General features: G+C 36.1%; 1 protein-coding gene across 1 annotated transcript in view; it reads right to left on the bottom strand.

Moving 5' to 3' along the window:
• Positions 1 to 19,538, bottom strand: part of plekhh1 (pleckstrin homology domain containing, family H (with MyTH4 domain) member 1) — a 55,922-nt gene that overhangs the window by 23,618 nt on the left and 12,766 nt on the right. The window contains exons 2-12 of the mRNA XM_051134019.1: positions 19,179 to 19,348; positions 6,256 to 6,318; positions 5,326 to 5,475; positions 5,135 to 5,218; positions 4,967 to 5,048; positions 4,742 to 4,885; positions 3,313 to 4,103; positions 3,131 to 3,209; positions 1,087 to 1,178; positions 797 to 944; positions 170 to 306 (exon numbers count right to left, since the gene is read on the bottom strand). Coding sequence (XP_050989976.1) covers positions 170 to 306; positions 797 to 944; positions 1,087 to 1,178; positions 3,131 to 3,209; positions 3,313 to 4,103; positions 4,742 to 4,885; positions 4,967 to 5,048; positions 5,135 to 5,218; positions 5,326 to 5,475; positions 6,256 to 6,318; positions 19,179 to 19,322 — 1,914 coding nt within the window. The 5' untranslated portion in view covers positions 19,323 to 19,348. The remainder of the gene's footprint in view (positions 1 to 169; positions 307 to 796; positions 945 to 1,086; positions 1,179 to 3,130; positions 3,210 to 3,312; positions 4,104 to 4,741; positions 4,886 to 4,966; positions 5,049 to 5,134; positions 5,219 to 5,325; positions 5,476 to 6,255; positions 6,319 to 19,178; positions 19,349 to 19,538) is intronic.

Genomic DNA, 19,538 nt, shown 5'->3' with positions numbered 1-19,538 from the left:
TGCAATAATATTTTACTGTTATTCCCTGCATTTTTAATCAGTCAGATGCAGCCTTGGTGAGCATAAAAATTTGTTTCAAAAACATCCTACAGACCCTAAATTTTTTAACGGTAATGCAGGTGAGAAGACAAATGTAGAGGCGGCTCAAACGAGGAGCTCAGAGACGTACCGGTCCGACACTCTCGCATGAGTAGGATGAGGTACGTTGCACCTTGTGCTCAGGCTCTGAGCAGTCACTGTCCAATGAGTACGCATCCGGAGGAATGGCATAGTCACTCTCTGAACTGATGGAGGACATAGACACACCTGCAGGACAAAAGACACAAACATATCCAAGAGATGAACCTGGATCTTTGAGAGTTTTATTTCATTTTAAAACTAAATGTACACAATCTTATTATCATAAAAAAACGAATAAACTAGTTAAAGGGGTCATGATATGGATTTTTTATTTATTTTTTTTATTTTAATACGTTCTGTTTGCTTTTGACGTGACTTGACACTTGTATTCAGCGTAATCAAGTGTAGGCCGTTAAGCGCCTGAATGCCAGTGGGCGGGGCCTATGGAGAGAAGATGACTAATCGTTGACCTGTTGCTCTGGAGACGGTGTTTATGCTAATGACTGCGCCTGGCATCTCGGATTCAAACGAGCCATTTTTGGAGCTTGATTAAATAAATGCTTTGTTTATAATGAGGAGAAGGTTTTTAGGTTATGTCATGACCCCTTTAATTATATAAAATGGTTAAAAAAGTGAAAAAAGTGACAAGAGTGGGTTATTTTATAGATTTCCTCACCTCTTTTGACAGCACGGGGGCTGCCAGGGATGCTACCCTTCTTATCTGGCACCAATGTAGATGTGTGCAGACTGGCCAACGAGCTGCTGTCGTCTTCTGAACCAGAGTCATCATCAGGGAGAGGGACACTGCTGATCTGAGTTGCTTTCTGAAAGGGCAGAAACACATTGTGGGAAGGATGAGAAAGATTTTTGGGATTTCTCTCAGATCTTGTTACGTAAAATGAAAATTTAGCTTTACACTTTTAAGATAAAAATTAGCTATGTCTCATACTTATAATGTAATCTCACCCCTTTAAGTGTGGAGTACACAGGCACACTCATGTTCTTATAAATAAGGTGGGTGAAGGGGCCGGTTGTTGAGTGCTGAGGTTGGGTGGATACTGGAGAAACAAACGAACAACACATGGGCACTTGCATAAAGCCTGCAAAGCTGTAAAAATTCATAGGGCCTGGGTGGGCACTTCAATATAATTTCATAAGGCCATTCCATTTACAGACACCAGTGAAATGGACAAATATGGTGTTTGTACATTTAATTAGCTTATTTTTAATTCAGTTACATTTTCTTTTCCTTTTTATAGCAGGTAAACTCTAACATTGATGAAAGCAATCCACATTTACTTAATCAAAAGTACAGCGAAAAAAATACGGTATTATTGTTATTTAAATATTATTACAATTTAAAATAACTGTTTTCTATTATATTATATTTCAGTTTATTCTTGTTGAATTTTTAGCAGCCATTACCACAGTCTTCAATGTCACATAATCTTTCAGAAATCATTCTGATTTACTGCTTAAGAAATTTCTTTTTATTATTAACAGCGTTTATTTTAAAGGAGAAGTCCACTTCCAAAACAAAGATTCACATATATAATGTACGCACCCCCTTGTCATCCAAGATGTTCATGTCTTTCTTTCTTCAGTCGTAAAGAAATTATGTTTTTTGAGGAAAACATTTCAGCATTTTTCTCCATATGATGGACTGATATGGTGTTAAGGGTGTTTGATATTTTTTGCATGTTCACTTTGCAAAGACTGGGTCGGAACTTCTGCAGTGATGTAGGATGATTTTAAAATGATTTTTGAAGTTGAGGGAGAAAACACCATTGGAGTTTTTCAACATACCCTAATGGTCTTGAGGCAGAATACACAGAGTTGAAGGAGAGCAAGACAAGACGAGCGTTTGAGGTTAAAAAGTATTTAAATAGTATTTTTAGTATAGTATTTTTCGCAAGATAAGACCCTTCTTCCTCGGCTGGGATCGTTTACAAGCACATTTGGGATCATTTTAAAATCGGGGCACCATACCAGTCCATTATATGGAGAAAAAGGCTGATGACGACAAGGGGGTGAGTACATTATATGTGAATCTTTGTTTTGGAACTGGACTTCTCCTTTAAGTAGAAATAGTATGTTACATTATAAAATGCATTTACTGTCACCTTTGATTACTTTAATGCATCCTTGATAAATAAAAGTAGTAATTTCATTCTAGTCCAATGAATTTTCAGTGATTTTTCTTGTTGTTTATAATTACTGAAGAATCGTTTAATAAAAATTACAGTCACAAAAGCTTTTTTTTGTGCTGAGCAAAACTAGAAAAATTTAATCTAAAATTGAATCTAATTTTTTAACCCTTAAAAATTCCCTTAAACAAGTTAAGGACCAAAAAATCCTCATTATGGCCATGTACATGCTGAAGTTAAATCAAAATTCTTTATTTTCATTCCGGTCACTAATATTACTTTACTCCAAAACAACATCTGTGATTGAAGTGACCCAGTTTAGACTTTTACACAGGATCTGCAAACTAAAATCAACTTTTCAGCCAATCTGACCACTCAATTTAGCGAGTGGAAGGGTTAAATGCAATTGTCACTTCCAAAAACTGCAGTGACTTTGTATCAAACTAAATGTATGATCAGACTTGTTGCAGCTCCAGCAAAGAGCACAGTTTTTGTGACTTTTTGTTGCAGAGTTGAGGTGGAGAGAGGTGAAACACTCGCTGAGATAATTACACAGCAGTTTTATCCTTTCATCATGACTGATTGAAAAGCAGGGTTTCCATTCTCACCCTCTACTCACAGACCCAGTCGTCCTCTAAAAGCCTCTTAGAAGCTTGAACAAATGGAGATCGCACCTGCACAGGTGTGTTCCCCTTAGGTAAGAGGAAGTGGCATCAAACAAGTCCTGACTTCTAATTGACAGATCCAAGAGCATCTGTTCATATGGCATTATAACATCAAGTTGCAAGAAATGCCAGCAAGTTGGCGGTGACAGACATATAGTGAGTGATCCGTGATTGTTACTGATTGGTTGACTGACTGACCTCTCCCAATAGTCTTAGCTCCAAGACAGGCCTCTGAGACTCTCATTCCTAATTTAGCTACTGCATAGATCCGACTTTCCTGAAAAACACACAGAAACATGAAAACAGTTTGGAACAATGTCCCTTTGAACTATCCCTTTAACAAGCTGCCAAATGTGAGGTACAAGCCATAGTATTCTTACCCAAGAGGGAAATCGGTGCAGAGGTGGTGTAGGTGGTTTAAGAGCTTCGGGGTCCATCATCTCAAACTCCTTGACCAAGCCCTCAAACAAGCCTCCATCTGTGGGCTGGGCTTCCATCTCTGACGCCTCCACCACACCCTCCATGCTTTCTGGAGGTCCTTCGTCAATGTCCGTCTCCTCTAGCCCATGTATAGAAAAAGTACCGGGGACCACATTGTGGCAGGATGGAGAGATGCAGTTTCCGATATCAATACTGACGTTGACCTGATGGAGGCGCTCTATGCCGGGCTGCGGCTGACTGTGGTGTTTCTTCACAAGCTGGATGCTGTCGCGGGGGGTTAGAGGGGTGCGAACTTTGGGTAGGGTCATGCTGGTGCCCGAGGGTAAAGCCAGAGGAAAGGAACACGACAAAGGGAGGCGTGCCAATGAGGGTGAGAGGGACACAGGAGGGGGGCTTTTAGGAGTGGGGGTAGGCGTATCGAAGCCACGTGGACCATGAGTCTCATATGCTGAGGAGGACGAGGAAGAGGATGAGGAAGAAGAGCGAAGACGCTGAGAACGAAATTTGCTGTTGAGTTCGTCAGAAGAGTGATCTCTGTCTGAGGCTCCTCCCACTGCTCGCTCACGTGTCACTCCAAAAGAAAGCTCCGCCCCCTCTGGACTCTCTTTTATTGAGATGTCGATGCCATCTTGACTAGACTTATGAGAGTCTCCTTTGTCTTGTAATGCGGGAAGTAAAGAAGCACTATGAAAAGCGGAATCGCAGCCCTCCGTGATTTTCCTTTTACTATCTGCAATTTGCAACAGATAACACATATTCAGTTAAAGAGTTAGTTAAGTTATATAAAAAATGTCCTGGCTCTTTCAAGTGTTATAATTGCAGTGAATGGCTATTGAGATTCAGCAGTCCAATAGAAGTCCAATAAAGTGCATCCATCCATAATAAAAAAAATACTCCACATGGCTCGGGGTTAATAAAGACCTCCTTTAAAGTGAACCAATGCATTTGTGTAAGATAAATATCCATATTCAAATATCCACCGTAATCTCTGGCTTCCGCTAACTGTTGTACTCAACTTCACTAAACAGTGGCGTTTCAGCGGATGACGTAGGACGTAGGCGTAGCATAAGCCATGCTGAGAACATGCTAGCTTCACGAGAATCTAGCATTTGAGTGGTGTTATGCAAATCTTCCCACACAGTGATGTAGATCTGTGAGGGCATGTTTGAATGAGCCATTTTACCAAGGCGTGGCTGAGTCTTACCTTTTATAAAGAATATCTCTTTGGGTTTGAGAGTTTAATCTTTGTGACCTTACTGATCTTATATTAGGCACAAACCACTTGTAACACTCCAAAGACAAAGGAAAACATGAAATTGCATCATATGACCCCTTTAAACCTTTTTGAGGTAGACGATGATGGTGTACCTGTAGAGTTGGCTATGCGAGATCCTGTTAATCTCCAGCCCTCCTCCTGGGCAGGCGGTGTCCCGGGGCAGCTGGGAGGGTGGAGTGGGCTGGAGGGTACCAGATGGGCGTCCACCACTGGAGACATGGGCCTCTCGAGAAGAGCTGACAGAAACACAGTGAGATACAAACGTAAGAAAAAACAAATGGTAAAACGAAAGAAGACAGGAAAGGAACTATGTTTACTCTGAAGCTTGTCTTGCAGTATGAGGATCTGCTCGGCCTGCTTTAGATTTGCCTTCTTCAGCTGCTGGTTCTCTGTTTCCATCTACAAAAAAAGATGAGAAATGTAGATGACACGCTCTGTTTCAACAAATATTTTTTGATCCACAGCACTTGCAAGTTTCAACCGACCTCTCGTAACTTAAACGTGACCCAGTCTTTGATTTTGGCAGCCTTTTCTTCAATTATCTTGGCTTCTTGGGCTCGAACCAAGTTCTGCAGATAAAGAGGTCAGTTTTGAGCAATGTTCCAATGAATTCTTAGGTGAAAGTTTAATGGACATACATGGCCATTTTATCCTCAGTGTGAGGACTTTTCTTTACCTGTTTCTCCAGCTGTTCTTCGAGTCTCTTTATGATCATGTCTTTCTCCTGAATTTGACTGTTCAACTCTTGATAACGCCTGTACAATGAGTTTTCCGATTCACTCGGCTGCATGTTTGCAGACTTCAGTTTCTCTTCCATAATATGGACCTACAATGATAAATGTGGCCTTTATAATTTCTGAGGTAAGAAAAAAACAACAACAAAAACTACTAATTCTCAAGAAAGAGTTGCCATTTTTGCTCCCAATACTTATTACTGACATACTTGGTAAAAATATATATAATTTGATTCAATAAAACATTTTTATATTGGCTGGATGGATGGATCGATGGATGGATGGATTTTGGCTTCAAAATCTCAACAGCCATTCATTACCATTATAAAGCTTGGAAGACCCAGAAGATTTTTTTAATATACATAATAAAACATTTTTATATTCATTTAAGTTTTTTTTCCCCCATCTAAATATTAGCTAATTTAATAAAAAATACTTAAATGTAACTTTGAAATAAAAATTATTATATATTTTGTTTTATTTTCCTAAAATACATTGTACATTTGAAAAAAAAAAAAAAAAAAAATGAACTATTTACTTAAAAAAAAAAATTGACCTAAAGTGGTGTGGTATAATAATATTTGCTAGCTAAGGCTGATATTATACATTCAACCCTATAACTTTCAACTGCAAAATATTATGAAAATAACAAAATTTTATTGCAGTAGATAACAACGTCAATGTGTGATTTACCACGAGGCACACTGCAGCTGAATGAGCAGCTGAACTATATAGTGCACACTGCAGCTGAACTATATAGTGTGTTAATGGAAAAATCAATGAATATTCTGGCAAATAAGATGCGACTTCCTTAGAATTATCCAAATTATGGAAAATAAACAAAGGTAGTGATAGTGGTACAACAGCTATACCTGTTTTTCAGCATTCTCTGCCCGCTGGTCAGACTCGATCACTCTCTGTTCCAACTCCTGCATCTATAGAAATAAACACAGAGATGCATGGATTATTATTTTGAGTCTAGGATGCGTGTGTGTGTGTGTGTGTGAGAGAGAGAGAGAGAGAAAGAGAGATGGTTATATAAACTTTGAATATATGATAAACTATAAAAATAATCTATTGTATATCTGATTTTGAGTGCTGTTATCTACCACGCTTAAAAGATTTTGATCATAATCCACCACTAAATACTGAGGGCATGTTGTACTGGTGCGGGTTCAGGCACGCTCATGCCACAACTCACTGCGGTTATCAACAAGACCACCATGATGGCCTGACAACGCAGGGAAAAGGTTAGGGCACATCGTAGTAAACAAGCCACCCCACTCCCAAGTTGGGAAGTGAGGACAGGTTTCCAGCAAGTACTGTTTATACATGTACTGAAAGCGAAATGTCTTGTTGCTTGTCATAGCAAAAAAATAAATAAAAAAGTGATCTGTAATTTACAGCATCATGCCTGGTTGGGGTACTGTTGGGTAATTTGTAATTTTTTTTTTCTTTGTTATGTTTTTATGTTGTTTTTGCTTTTTGTTTTCTTGTTTTGTTTTGTTTTTGTTTTCAGTTAATCTTTTTTTTTCCCATTGATTTTATTGTATCTATTATTTTTGTTTGTTTTGATTTTGTTTTGTTTAGCTTTTCCATTTAATAATTTTTTTTTTATTTAATCTCATTGTGTTGTTTCATTTGTTTTTTTTTCCTTTCAGGTTTATTTCATCTTTTCATTATTTTGATTTATTGTTTCTATTTTGTTTTTGTTTGTTTCTAGTTGTATTGTTTTTAATTTTGTTTTCTTTCATTTCTCTTTTTTGTTTAATGTTTATTTAACCTTTTTGTTTGTTTCTATTTTGTTTATGTTTGTTGTTTCTAGTTTTGTTTTTCATTTAATCTTTTTTTCGTTTTCTTTCTTTTTTTCGTTTTCTTTCTCACTTCGTTTTATTACTATCTTGTTTATGTATGTTATGTTTCTAGTTTTTTTTTCATTTAATCTTTTTAGTTTTCTTTCGTTTTATTTATTTTGTTTTGTTTCATTCCTTTTTTCATTTCATGTTTAATCTTTTCATTATTTTGTTTTTATTGTTTCTATTTTGTTTTTGTTTGTTTCTAGTTGTGTTGTTTTTAATTTTGTTTTGTTTCATTTCTCTTTTGTTTAATGTTTGTTTATTTAACCTTTTTGTTGTTCTTGTTTCTATTTGTTTGTTGTTTCTAGTTTTGTTTTGTTTTTCATTTAATCTTTTTAGTTTTCTTTCTCACTTTGTTTTTCAATTTGTTTTGTTAATTTATCTTTTTCATTTCATGTTTATTTAATCTTTTTAGTTGTTTTTTTGTGTTTCTATTTTGTTTATGTTTGTTATGCTTCTAGTTTTGTTTTTCATTTAATCTTTTTAGTTTTCTTTTGTTTCGTTTCTCATTTTGTGTTTCATTTCATTTCTTTTTTAATTCTGTTTAATCTTTTCATTATTTTGTTTTTGTTTGTTTCTAGTTGTGTTGCTTTTATTTTGTTTGTTTCATCTCTTTTTTGTTTAATGTTTATGTAACCTTTTTTGTTGTTCTAGTTTGTATTTGTTTATGTTTGTTATGTTTCTAGTTTTGTTTTGTTTTTCATTTAATTTTTTTTTGTTTTCTTTCTCAATTCGCTTTTTCAATTTGTTTTGTGGATCTTTTTCATTTAATGTTTAATGATTTAATCTTTTTTGTTGTTTTTGTATCTATTTTGTTTATGTTTATTATATTTCTAGTTTTGTTTTTCATTGAATCTTTTTAGTTTTCTTTCATTTCATTTATCATTTTGTTTTGTTTCATTTGTTTTTTGTTTAACGTTTATTTAATCCTTGATGATGTTTATGATTCTATTTTGTTTATGTTCCTAGATTTGTTTAGTTTTTCCATGTAATCGTATTTTTTTTCTCATTGCATTTTTCATTTTGTGTTTTGTTGCATTTCCTTTTTCATTTCATGTTTATTTAATTTTTTCTTTTTTTGTTGTTTTTTATTATTCCTGTTTTGTTGGTTTTGCTGTTGAAAAAAATAACAGAATAACAGGAAAAGTAATTGAACAATAGATGATGCCAGTGCCACTACACAGGATTATGGTGAACAACTACCGAGCCTACAGGTATGTAGAGATCTTTGCTATACTGATAAGTTAGCTTAAAGGATAAAGCCAAATCTTATTTCACGATTTAGTAATTTTACTTCACAACAACAATTTATATCATGACATTGTTATTAATAATAAGAACCTAGATGCAAGTAACCAACTAAAGGACAATTACAATAAAACAAAGACACAAATGAAATAAAGAGGGCGCTATGAAATCATGTTAATGCCTCTTAAATTTCATGTTAATTTTTCTAGACTCTATTTTAATGGTTACATTAAAAAGCATTTATCAAAAAGCATGTCTAATTAATTGAAATCTTGAAACTTGCAGAATTTAACAGTAATTTGTTAAAAGTTCAACAAAAATTAAGTTTTTAAGGCCCTATGAAATACGTTGTATTATTTTTCTCAAATTCAGTTTTGTTTGTGAATCTGTTTTCCATTAATTTTCTGGATTCTATTTGAATCATTTCATTACATTTTAATAATCAAAAGCATGTCTAATGAATTTACAAAGGATAATCAGATTTGTTAAAGAATTCATTTATTTTAGGCTATCTATTTCTTTTTTCAGTATTTTTTCACAGAAATACTGTGTTGTGTTTTTACAGTTTTCTGGTAAATATTTTTTCTGGTATTCTGGTATTATATTATTTTTTCTGGTATTCTGGTATTATATATTCCTTAAATATTGTTTTAATAATATTATTATTATTATTATTATTATTATTATATCTATCTTTACATTAAGTAATATATCAATATATTTTTGACTGTTCTGACACGCAGAAATACGGCTCTTATTAAAACGCATTCTTAAAGTGCCGGTACTAGTAAAATGCGGAATCACACCGATGTAAAAGCAGGGTATCTCGATACTTTTAAAGTAACGGTATATTGTGCAACACTAGTTGGAAGGCGTTCTCATCTGTGCATTGATTATATTGCTTTACACAAATATACTGATCAGCAAAAGCTTGTTAGAACTCTCACAAACAGAGCTCCTGGCCATGACATGTCTTGTGCTCAAGGTTTCATGAGTTCAGTGACCCAGTAAAAAGGAGGACAAGCGTACTAATGGATTCCCACTGTATGACAAAGCACTTCTTTTGTTTAAAATTCTTTGTTCTTTCCCCTTTTCTTTCTACCCTTTCTCATTCCTCAAGCCAAAAGTACAGGGATTCCCAGGAGGCAACCACTCCACGAGAGCATTCCCTCAGTCCCGGGGCCATAAGAGCAGCCTGTGGGGTCACTGTGCGGAGGTGTGACTCTTCACCTAAGGGTCAGCAAATGTACAGAAGTGAATAGACGACACGGTGACAAATATGAACAAGGACATGCTTTCGCTGACACTTCATCAATCCGCATTACTATGGGAATAGTGTCCACTCATCCAAGCTCAGCACTGACCTCAAGTTAGCCTTACCCACTCAGCAATGATTCACTGAGTTTTAATAGCTATTCAGCAACTACGCCGTAAAGTTTACTGGTGTGGAGTGGAGAGTGTTGAGCTGCTGGCCTCAATAGAGCAGCATTTCAATGACACAAACAGATGCAGTGAGGTCCAAGACAGCAGTATAGCCTTTAGTCAGATTTAATTAAAATCAGAGGGTTAAAACCTTAAGAAAAAAGTTAAAAGGATAGTTCACACAAAATTAATTACTCACCCTCATGTCATTCCAGACCCGTAAGACATTTGTTCATCTTCACAACACAAGTTAAGATATTTCTGATGAAATCTGAGAGCTTTCTGACCCTGCATAAACAGCAATGTAACTGACACGTTCAAGGCTCAGAAAGGTAGTAAGGAATACTTTTTGTGCACAAAAAACATAATTGTTGAATAAAGTCATTATTTTTGTTTTCTTTGCGCACAAAAAGTATTCTCATAGAATGTGGTGTCACACTGATGTCACATAGGGCTGGACGAAATGGGCAAAAACATTATCACAATAATTTTTTACATATCAGTCGATATCAATAATTATCACGATAAATGTCAAATCTCTATTTCTTTCAAGTTTAAAGTCAGACTTTTGCTCCAAAGTGTACACTGTAAAAACAATTTGTTGAGTCAACTTAAAATAATTTGTAACCTGGCCGCCTTAAAATTTTAAGTTCAGTCAACTCAAAAACAGTTTATTCAACTTGAAATGTTAAATTATACTAAGTGACAACTTAGATATTTGAGTTGAATCAACTTAAAATTTTAAGGCAGCTGGGTTACTTACCCATCTGTTAAGTTTAGCAAACAAAAATATCTAAGTTGTTACTTAGTACAACTTAATATTTCAAGTAGAATAAACTTATTTTAGTTCACTGAATTTAAAATTTTAAGGCACCAGGGTAACAAATGATTTTACGCTGACTCAACAAATTGTGTTTTTTATTTTTTACAGTGTAGAAACCAGAACATTAATTTTCTTTAACAAAATAAATATCTAAACAGAGAAATTAATTTCTGCATGTTGGGTTGTCTGATAATAATAATAATAATAATAATAATAATAATAATAATAATAATAATAATAATAATAATAATAATAATAATAATAATAATAATAACAACAACAACAATAATAATAATAATAATAATAATAATATCACTTTTTTGTCTCTTAGAAATGCACATCTGATAGTAGCTTAAGAATGCAGAGGTCATTTTTTGTTCATTATCAATCAGTAAAATCTGTAAAAATTGTAGCAACCTCAGTTTTATAGGGTTAAATTTATTCTGACCCAGTTTTTTTTTTTTTTTTTAATTAAGCATTGGTCTCCCATAATAGCAAGCATACATTTTAAATCATGATAAACAGTTAAAACCACACATAATGGTACCTCAATGCCATGGTAAAAATATAACTACACGGTTTTATAGGTAGCCTATTTGTATGAAAAATGGTAGTCTACAAACATTCAGTATAAATGCACACATGCTATAGCAATGTACAATACATATGTACTATAATTATAAACCATTACTCCTGTAATAAAATTCAGTGTGAATATCCCACATTGCTGCCACAATACCATGGTGCAGTGAGTGTTACTACAGTAAATCCACGGTAAATGATGGCGATGTGTAGACTGAAAAGCTTCTGACTGTCTCGTTGCACACAGCGTCAAACCAGTTTGAATCACAGAGTCATTTGTGTTCATCGCTGAATTCACACTGGATCTCACAGTGCTGTTTAATGCTGGCGTGACAGAGCCGTTCACATATCGCGTCTGTTGCGCGCTCAAGTTCGTTATGCTACGCTCAGCTACACTCATTACAGAAGCGGCGCGGTCGCGACACGCTCGGGTTTTTTAAACTTTGGTCCAAACGGATAAACGGTGTGTGGCGCGATTCAAATGAGTATTTTGTTCCGCTTTTGGCACATAAAAATTATATTGAACATTTATCGAACTCTTTATATCGTTTTATCAAGGAAAATTACATTGCGATAATTATCGTTATCGAATTATCACCCAGCCCTAATATCACATGGACTATTTTAATGATGTCCTAACTACCCTTCTGGGCCTTGAATGTGGCAATTGCATTGCTGTATATGCTGGGTCAGAAAGCTTTTAGATTTCATCAAAAATATTTTAATTTGTGTTCTGAAGATGAACAAAGGTCTTATGGTTTTGCAACGACAGGACGGTGAGTAATTAATGACAGAATTTTATTTTTTTGGTGAACTATTCCCTTTAAGGTTAAGACCACTGCCATGACACAATGTATCATCCTGATTCAGCAGAAGGCTGAGGATGGACTGATGGTTGAGTAGGATGACAGGCCACAGGTTAAACAGGTGGGGGCAGGGCAGCTGTTCAGGCATCAGACAACCAGGTATGTGAAACATTTAACAACTGTTCTCTTGCAGTTGCTATGACGAGATGCAAAGAAGCTTCCCTCCTTGGTTGAACTCTAGAACTTCCTTAACCAGCTGACTTCACTGCTTCAGAATATGGAAACGGAGAATGTGAACTATGCATTAATGACTGTGGAAATCACCAGCACAGAATCTGCTATTGGTCTCTTATTAAAACATAGCCTTTTTTTACAGTAGAAATGGGGATCTTCAACCTCTTTGTAAACTAGTGAAAGTGTGAAAAGTGCGCAGGAGAATTTACTTATAAAAATATGTGCCCACTGTTGAAGAAACATCAAACTACTGCCTGAAAATTTAATGATTAACCATATTAGGTACAGACACCAAAAGTCTGAAACAACCAATGGCTCAATAATTAATTTGAGAACTATGCAAGAAGATAAAGGCTAATGAAGAAAGCATGGTGTATTTAAAAATGCAACAAGATGACAGAATGGAGAGTGGGTAAATCTGAGAGAGCGAGAGATAGCAAGAAAGTATTATTGCTATTGCAGGCTAATCCTCCTGTCTGGCAGCTCATTAGAAACTAGACGGTTTTACAGACAGCATGAAGAACTAGGCCAAATCCAACATGAGGACCAACTTACTTACTAAATCTTCAACATCTACTTTCCCACTTTAAATACAAACACATGTGGTATTCGCATAAGGAATTGAAGTGCAACTACATCTGATGCTTTCAACCAAAGTAAATCAAAAGACATTAGAAAACTAATATAACATAGGGCTTACTTCCCATTTTACGCTAAATACTGCCAATTAAAATCAGTATGTGAAACAGTATGTATTATGCAACAATACATTTCAAAGATGTATGCTTGAGTATAAGCACTAATTAAAGGAGAACTCCACTTCCAGAATGTGTGAATAATGTACTCACCCCCTTGTCCTCCATGATGTTCATGCCTTTCTTTCTTCAGTTGTAAAGAAATTATGTTTTTTGAGGAAAACATTGCAGCATTTTTCTCCATATAATGGACTGATATGGTGCCCCGATTTTGAACTTCCAAAAGGCACAATCCCAAATGCGGTTGTAAACTATCCCAGCCGAGGAAGAAGGGTCTTATCTAGTGAAACGATCGGTTATTTACGTAAAAAAAAATACAATTTAAATACATTTTATTCTCAAACGCTCGTCTTGTCTTGCTCTCCTTGAACTCTGTGTATTTTAACTAAAGACAGTTAAGTATGTTGAAAAACTCCTACCATATTTTCTTCCTCAACTTCAAAAATCATTTTAAAATCATCCTACATCGCTGCAGAAGTACCGACCCAGTCTTTGCAAAGTGAACAGGCAAAAAAGATCCAACACCCTTAACAAAAAAGGTAAAACAGTGATATAGGATGATTTTGAAGTTGAGGGAGAACATGAGATGGGAGTTTTTCGACATACCCTAACTGTCATGAACCGGAACAAAAACAGTCCAAGCAGAGTAAAACGAGACGAGCATTTGGCATTAAAAAGTATAGAAACTGTATTATTTTTATTAAAATAACTAATCGTTTCGCTAGATAAGACCCTTCTTTCTTGGCTGGGATTGTTTACAACCACATTTGGGATCGTTTGAAGCTGCATTTAAACTGCATGTTGGAAGTTCAAAATCGAGGCACCATAACAGTCCATTATATGGAGAAAAATGCTGAAATGTTTTCCTCAAAAAACATAATTTCTGTACGACTGAAGAAAGAAAGACATGAACATTGTGGATGACAAGGGGGTGAGTAAAGTATTTGTAAATTGTTGTTCTGGAAGTGGAGTTCTTCTTTAAGGGTTTGAGATTCTTCATGTTCTTGTGGTGCCAATCATTAGCCAGGTTTCCATCCAGCTGCAAATTTAACTTATGGCAAAATTGAAATATCGCATACAACATTTGCAAATAAGCACCGTTTCAAACCAACAAATCAAAGAGAACAAAATCATCACTTCCTCAAAAACTGACACTATATAATCACTTAGAAAAGTAGAAGAAACCTCTCAATACAATAATTTTCATATATAATAAATTACTTGCGCCTCAGACTGAACAGACGAAACACAATAAATGCGGTCCTTACATTCGGAGATGTATGCCTGCTGTTTGGAAACGCAATCGTTGTATAAGACAGTTCTGGGAGGCAATTATACAGAAATACTTTGATGACAGACTTTTCTCAGACATTTCAGAATGACCATAACAATGTTTCAGATGCTGTGGAATGAGATCCGTCCGCTTGTTAGTCAGGTTTGATGCGTATGGATGAACTTATTCAGCAAATGCGTTTCCATCTCTCATTATTCACATTAACCATGTTCACACAAGTCCAAAACCACCTCAAGCGAGAAGACATTTTTTTTGCGAATTAAGGGATTGTTATTCACAATGTGGCATTTCTATTACTTGTTTCTGACGCGATACTTCAAAAAATGCATAGAAATAGGATAACGAAAACATTGCTAATGTTCTCATGACATAATTTCCTGCAGCTACAGTGTGATAATGGTGTGTTCCATCTGTGTTCCCAGTAGGAACTTTCAACCAGAACTCCTTCTCAAGTCAGAGTTCCAACTCGGAAACTCAAGCAACAACCCTGACTTCAGAATCCAATATGGCAGCTCAGTGCACCAACATAAAAGAGTGGGTACACAATTATTACTGAAGTGTGTGTGCGCTCCGATGATGATCAACAAGCTGTCATGACCCTCTTACAGCAAACTAGTCTGTGAAGATGAGTCAGTCCACGGCACTCACAGCTGCTGCCAATGATTTATGGCCAAAAGAATGTGAAACTGTATATTGGTTATATATTATTTTCAGTTTTAAACACATTTAAATAGATTTTAAACACAGGTTAAAGCATATCAAATTTGTCTTCAATATCAGGAAGCCTTATATCCCTACAGTCACACTGTAAGGATATTACTGTAGTCATACTGTATAGGTACATTGCATGAGTATTTCATTAATACAGAAAATGTGCACATATTTTGCACCGTACTATACTATGCAGAAACAGTCTACGTAGTATGGCAGCGTGCTCTTTAAAAAGTAGCCTACGTGCATTTACACACAATTTTTATCTCGTTCTACAACGGGACACACTTTTCAACTAAAGGGCATGCGTACGTGAACAGAATGGAAAAAGTATTCCCTCGCGCCAGAATAAGAGATCACACCCCTCACACAATTCTGTGTCAAGCTTTTCCTCTGCAAAGTGGGTCAATGTGTAAAACACTCCTAACGCCGCCCAGAGAAGCAGATGAGAAGCGTATGAATCTTTCTAAACAGGCACCAGCAGCAAACTCTCAACACTTTCTTTTGTCCTCTTTAACAAAACAAACAGAAACCCATGAGACACTGAGCCCCGATATCAAGGCTGGAAAGAACGGGAGAGCAGGAGAGTGTGGAGGTCAGGGTGAGCGAAAGGCTGTTAGAGCAATGACCAGAGAGGGAAGAAACCTGATGGAGGACGTTTGGGTGCCGTCCAAGACTTAATGTCCCTGTGGTCTGCGTGTTTGGACAGTAAACACCCTAATGGCACCACCACAGATAGAAAAAAACACAACAACAGACCTACCTCTTGGACCGAAAAGAAAAACAAAATTGATGTTGTTGATTTTGGACCGACTTATTAACATCAAGAAGAGCATATGCACACATGGTTTACAGACCGATCTGATATTGTTTATATGTTCCTCCGTGAGGAGATGTTTATTTCACAGTGTGTTTACTGAGACAAAGTTATGCATGAAAAATGGTTCAAAGGTGTTCTGATTCTTCACTAAATGGTTTTTATGCCTGAAAAGATTTGAGATTGACTAACCACAAAACCTCCAGGCCCAAAATATACTTTACACAAGTAGATGAACACAGATGTTTCTAACAATGCTAGCTCACTTTTGTGTGTCGCTGTGTTCAGAAATATGTCTGTCACAGACGCAAAGATGTACTTTTACTTTCAATAAGCTGATTGCGCACTAAAAAAACTCACAGATCTTAAGTTTGATTTTGCAGCAAAGTGGTGATATAAAAGCATGTGTATTGCTTACTTAAAATGTAATTATATTTCCCATTAACTCCAATATTTAGTTTATTCAGACTGATTCTGAACACACACAAGCACAGGAGGCGGGATTTATTGCATGAACCAATCACAGCCGATCATAACCAGTCATATCCAATTATATCACAATGGAGGCAATGGCTCCTCTCACATGACGTTCCCCCATTCATTCTCAATTATCGCTCACCAAACCACACGCTTTATGCTGGGTACACACCATAAAATAATCTGGCTGATTTCTCCCCTTCCGACAATCCTAAGGTAAAGTCCCAATTATCTTGGTGATTCTAAAGATTATTTTATCAGATCTTCCTGTGTTGTGAGGTGTTAAGAGTGACTGAATCTTCTCGGCAGAACACCGGAGGCGCGCCGATTGCGAATCATAAATATTCAGTATGTTGATCAGTAATCCTGATGTGTGGGGGGAACCCTGAGGACAAATACGCATATGATCTGTAGATTATCATGTGAAATTAAACAATATCCAATCAGAAAGCGAGCTGACAGAAGATGGAAGCAAAACAAATGCAATCATGGCGTAGCACAAACGGATTTGGACAGCAGAGATGGAGGATCAGCTTGTCGATTTGTGGCAACAGCACAAGTGTTTATACAACATGTCCTATTAAACTTCTGTCTGCGATGTTTATTCTCAAGTCTCGAGATATTTTGCGAGATTTCCAGTCTTAGTTGGGACTCTGGTTGAAAATCCTGTTGTAATTTTACCTGCTGGTGTCACTGTTGGACAGTGTTTCTTTAGGAAAACTAGTGATTTCTACACATTTTATGTTAGATTTTTATTTGCATTGTTTTATTTTTGTACTATATTTTTATATTCTCATCCAATTTTTTGAGGAAGAACTGCCTCCCTTATCTCGCCCTGAATTCACCTAAATATGTTTTGCATTCTCAGTGTTGCCACAAGGTATTAGCATAAATATCTTCTTTTGCAGTCAGCTTTCCATTTCAGTTCAACTATCATAGCAGACTGGCTAACACAAAAAAGGCATCTTTCAGTTCAACTATATTACTGGCAGATCAACAGTTTGAAAGGAATCATGCTAAGCAAGTTAGTTAAAGTCAAAACGTTTATAGCAACCTAAATAATTATACACCATGTTTGAAAGTAACTCTTTCACCCCTAAGAGCAGAAAGATTTGTTACCTCCAGACTAACTGAGTATGTTCAAGCAACAACACACATAGAAACATGCTAACAATCACTTAGTACATCTTAGCAGCCGCATAGCAATGTTCTCCAACCACCCACAACACTCTAACAATGCAAAACATAAATAAGCAACACCAGTTTCTCCAGAAAATATAAAGTAGTGCTGTCAAAATTAGCGTGTTAGCACAGGCGATTAATTTTTAGTTTAACGGCGTTAAAAATATTTTACGCAGGTAACGCAGGGATGGGGCTAGGGTTGGCCACCCCACTCACAACTGCAGCTTCTGTCTCTTTTTTCTTGACAAGAATTGCATTTATATGGTCGCAGAATATCTTTATGACCACATCAATCGTCAGATGTTATACTGTGATCATAGCACCACACATGCTTCAATTGCATACACAAATGCACCAGCGTGCTGTAGCCTGTATCATTTCATATTAAAGCGTGAATGAAACTGCGAGCATGCGTGTCAGATCTGCGTATAATAGGTTTATCTGAAGATTGATTTAAGTTCACTTAAATTAGAAGTTGTTAGTCTAAAGTCTAACAAAAATATTTAATAAATGGCTCTCAGTTATACTGTAATGTTGAATGATTTTAGTCAGTGGTTAAATATTAGGGGAAAAAAGAACAACTTCCTAGAGACATCAGTAATATTGGTACTCAGTGATACCTTCATTCATAAAAAAAAAAAAAACAAATATTAAAAATATACTGCCTTTTTCTACATTAATTTGAAGATTGAAAGTAAAATTATTGCAATATAAAAGTGTATTTAAATAGATAATGTTAGGTGTGATTAATCACGATTAATCACAATTAATTTTAGAAAAAGAAAGTGTGATTAATTAGTTTTTTTTTTTTAATCGATTGCCAGCACTAATAAAAAGACAGCTACTTTTGGTAATCTGGTTATTAATGAACAATTGCTTCCCTCGTCTATAAAACGCACACACTGACACACACCTGTATATCTACTCAAGCATTCACACGAGTCAGTGGTTTCCCCCTGACTTTCCTTGCAGGGCAGCCTGCCAAGTTTGACAGTTAACCTTTTCTTGCAAGACGAAACGCTGAGGTCAATGCAGCATGACCAAACCGTAGAGAAGGAGGGAGAGAGAAAGAGCAGAGGAGAAACTTATAACTTGTTCCACTGTGACTGAAGAAAAAAGACTTTTTAAAAAAAGTAAATGAGAAAAACAATCAGCTGATATCACCAATATAAAGAAGTACTTTGGTGGTACCAGAGTACAGTGATTTATCAGGTGGTAAAACTAAGTTACTCAAGGTGTTCAAGTAACATTGTATTTACAAGGTGCAACCAGGGGACTTAAAAAGATCATGGTAAATGTCAAAAAAATAAAAAAGGTATTACTACTTTCTAGTTAGCTGGGATGATGGAACAGGAAATATGTGCAAGTCATGAGATGCAAACCATATTTACTACATTATCTGGCCTTATAGAGCATGTGATGTTCACTGTCAAATAAAATGCCTTTGTTACAGTCTAACTCAGATTTGTTTTGGCAAGATGAACTTGGGCGTACATAAGCCGTGCAAAATGTACATAAAATAAACTAATCGCTGGAATGCAGTGGGCGAATTGTAGACCCTGTGTTACCCATAATACCCCTCATTTACCCTCTCAGCAAGTAGGTGGCGGATATTTCCTGCTTGCAGACGAAACCTCATGAGCTGCGTCTCCAGGGCAATGCATCTCTTCTGCCAGTCCACACTGCCGTTTGGCACTGCTGCCGTGGATACACCCTCCATCACCTCTGCCATCTGTGCTTGTGTGCCAGTCTGCCAACCTGCAGGTAACAGTGATGGAAATTTGTCAGGTGGAGTGAGAACACAATGATTTTTTTACATGAATGCAAGGAAAATAGAGGACAGGCTTAACAGGTTTGCCTTGAAGCCTACAAAGGAGGGGTGGGACCTTAGATCTGGGCTGGTTTAGAGAAAAAAATAATGTCTACGGAAATTAGATTGTCCAGTGGA

This window comes from Labeo rohita, chromosome 17 (genome assembly GCF_022985175.1).
Source record: "Labeo rohita strain BAU-BD-2019 chromosome 17, IGBB_LRoh.1.0, whole genome shotgun sequence".
Lineage (NCBI taxonomy): Eukaryota > Metazoa > Chordata > Actinopteri > Cypriniformes > Cyprinidae > Labeo > Labeo rohita.
This window is presented reverse-complemented; position numbering and strand designations above follow the sequence as displayed.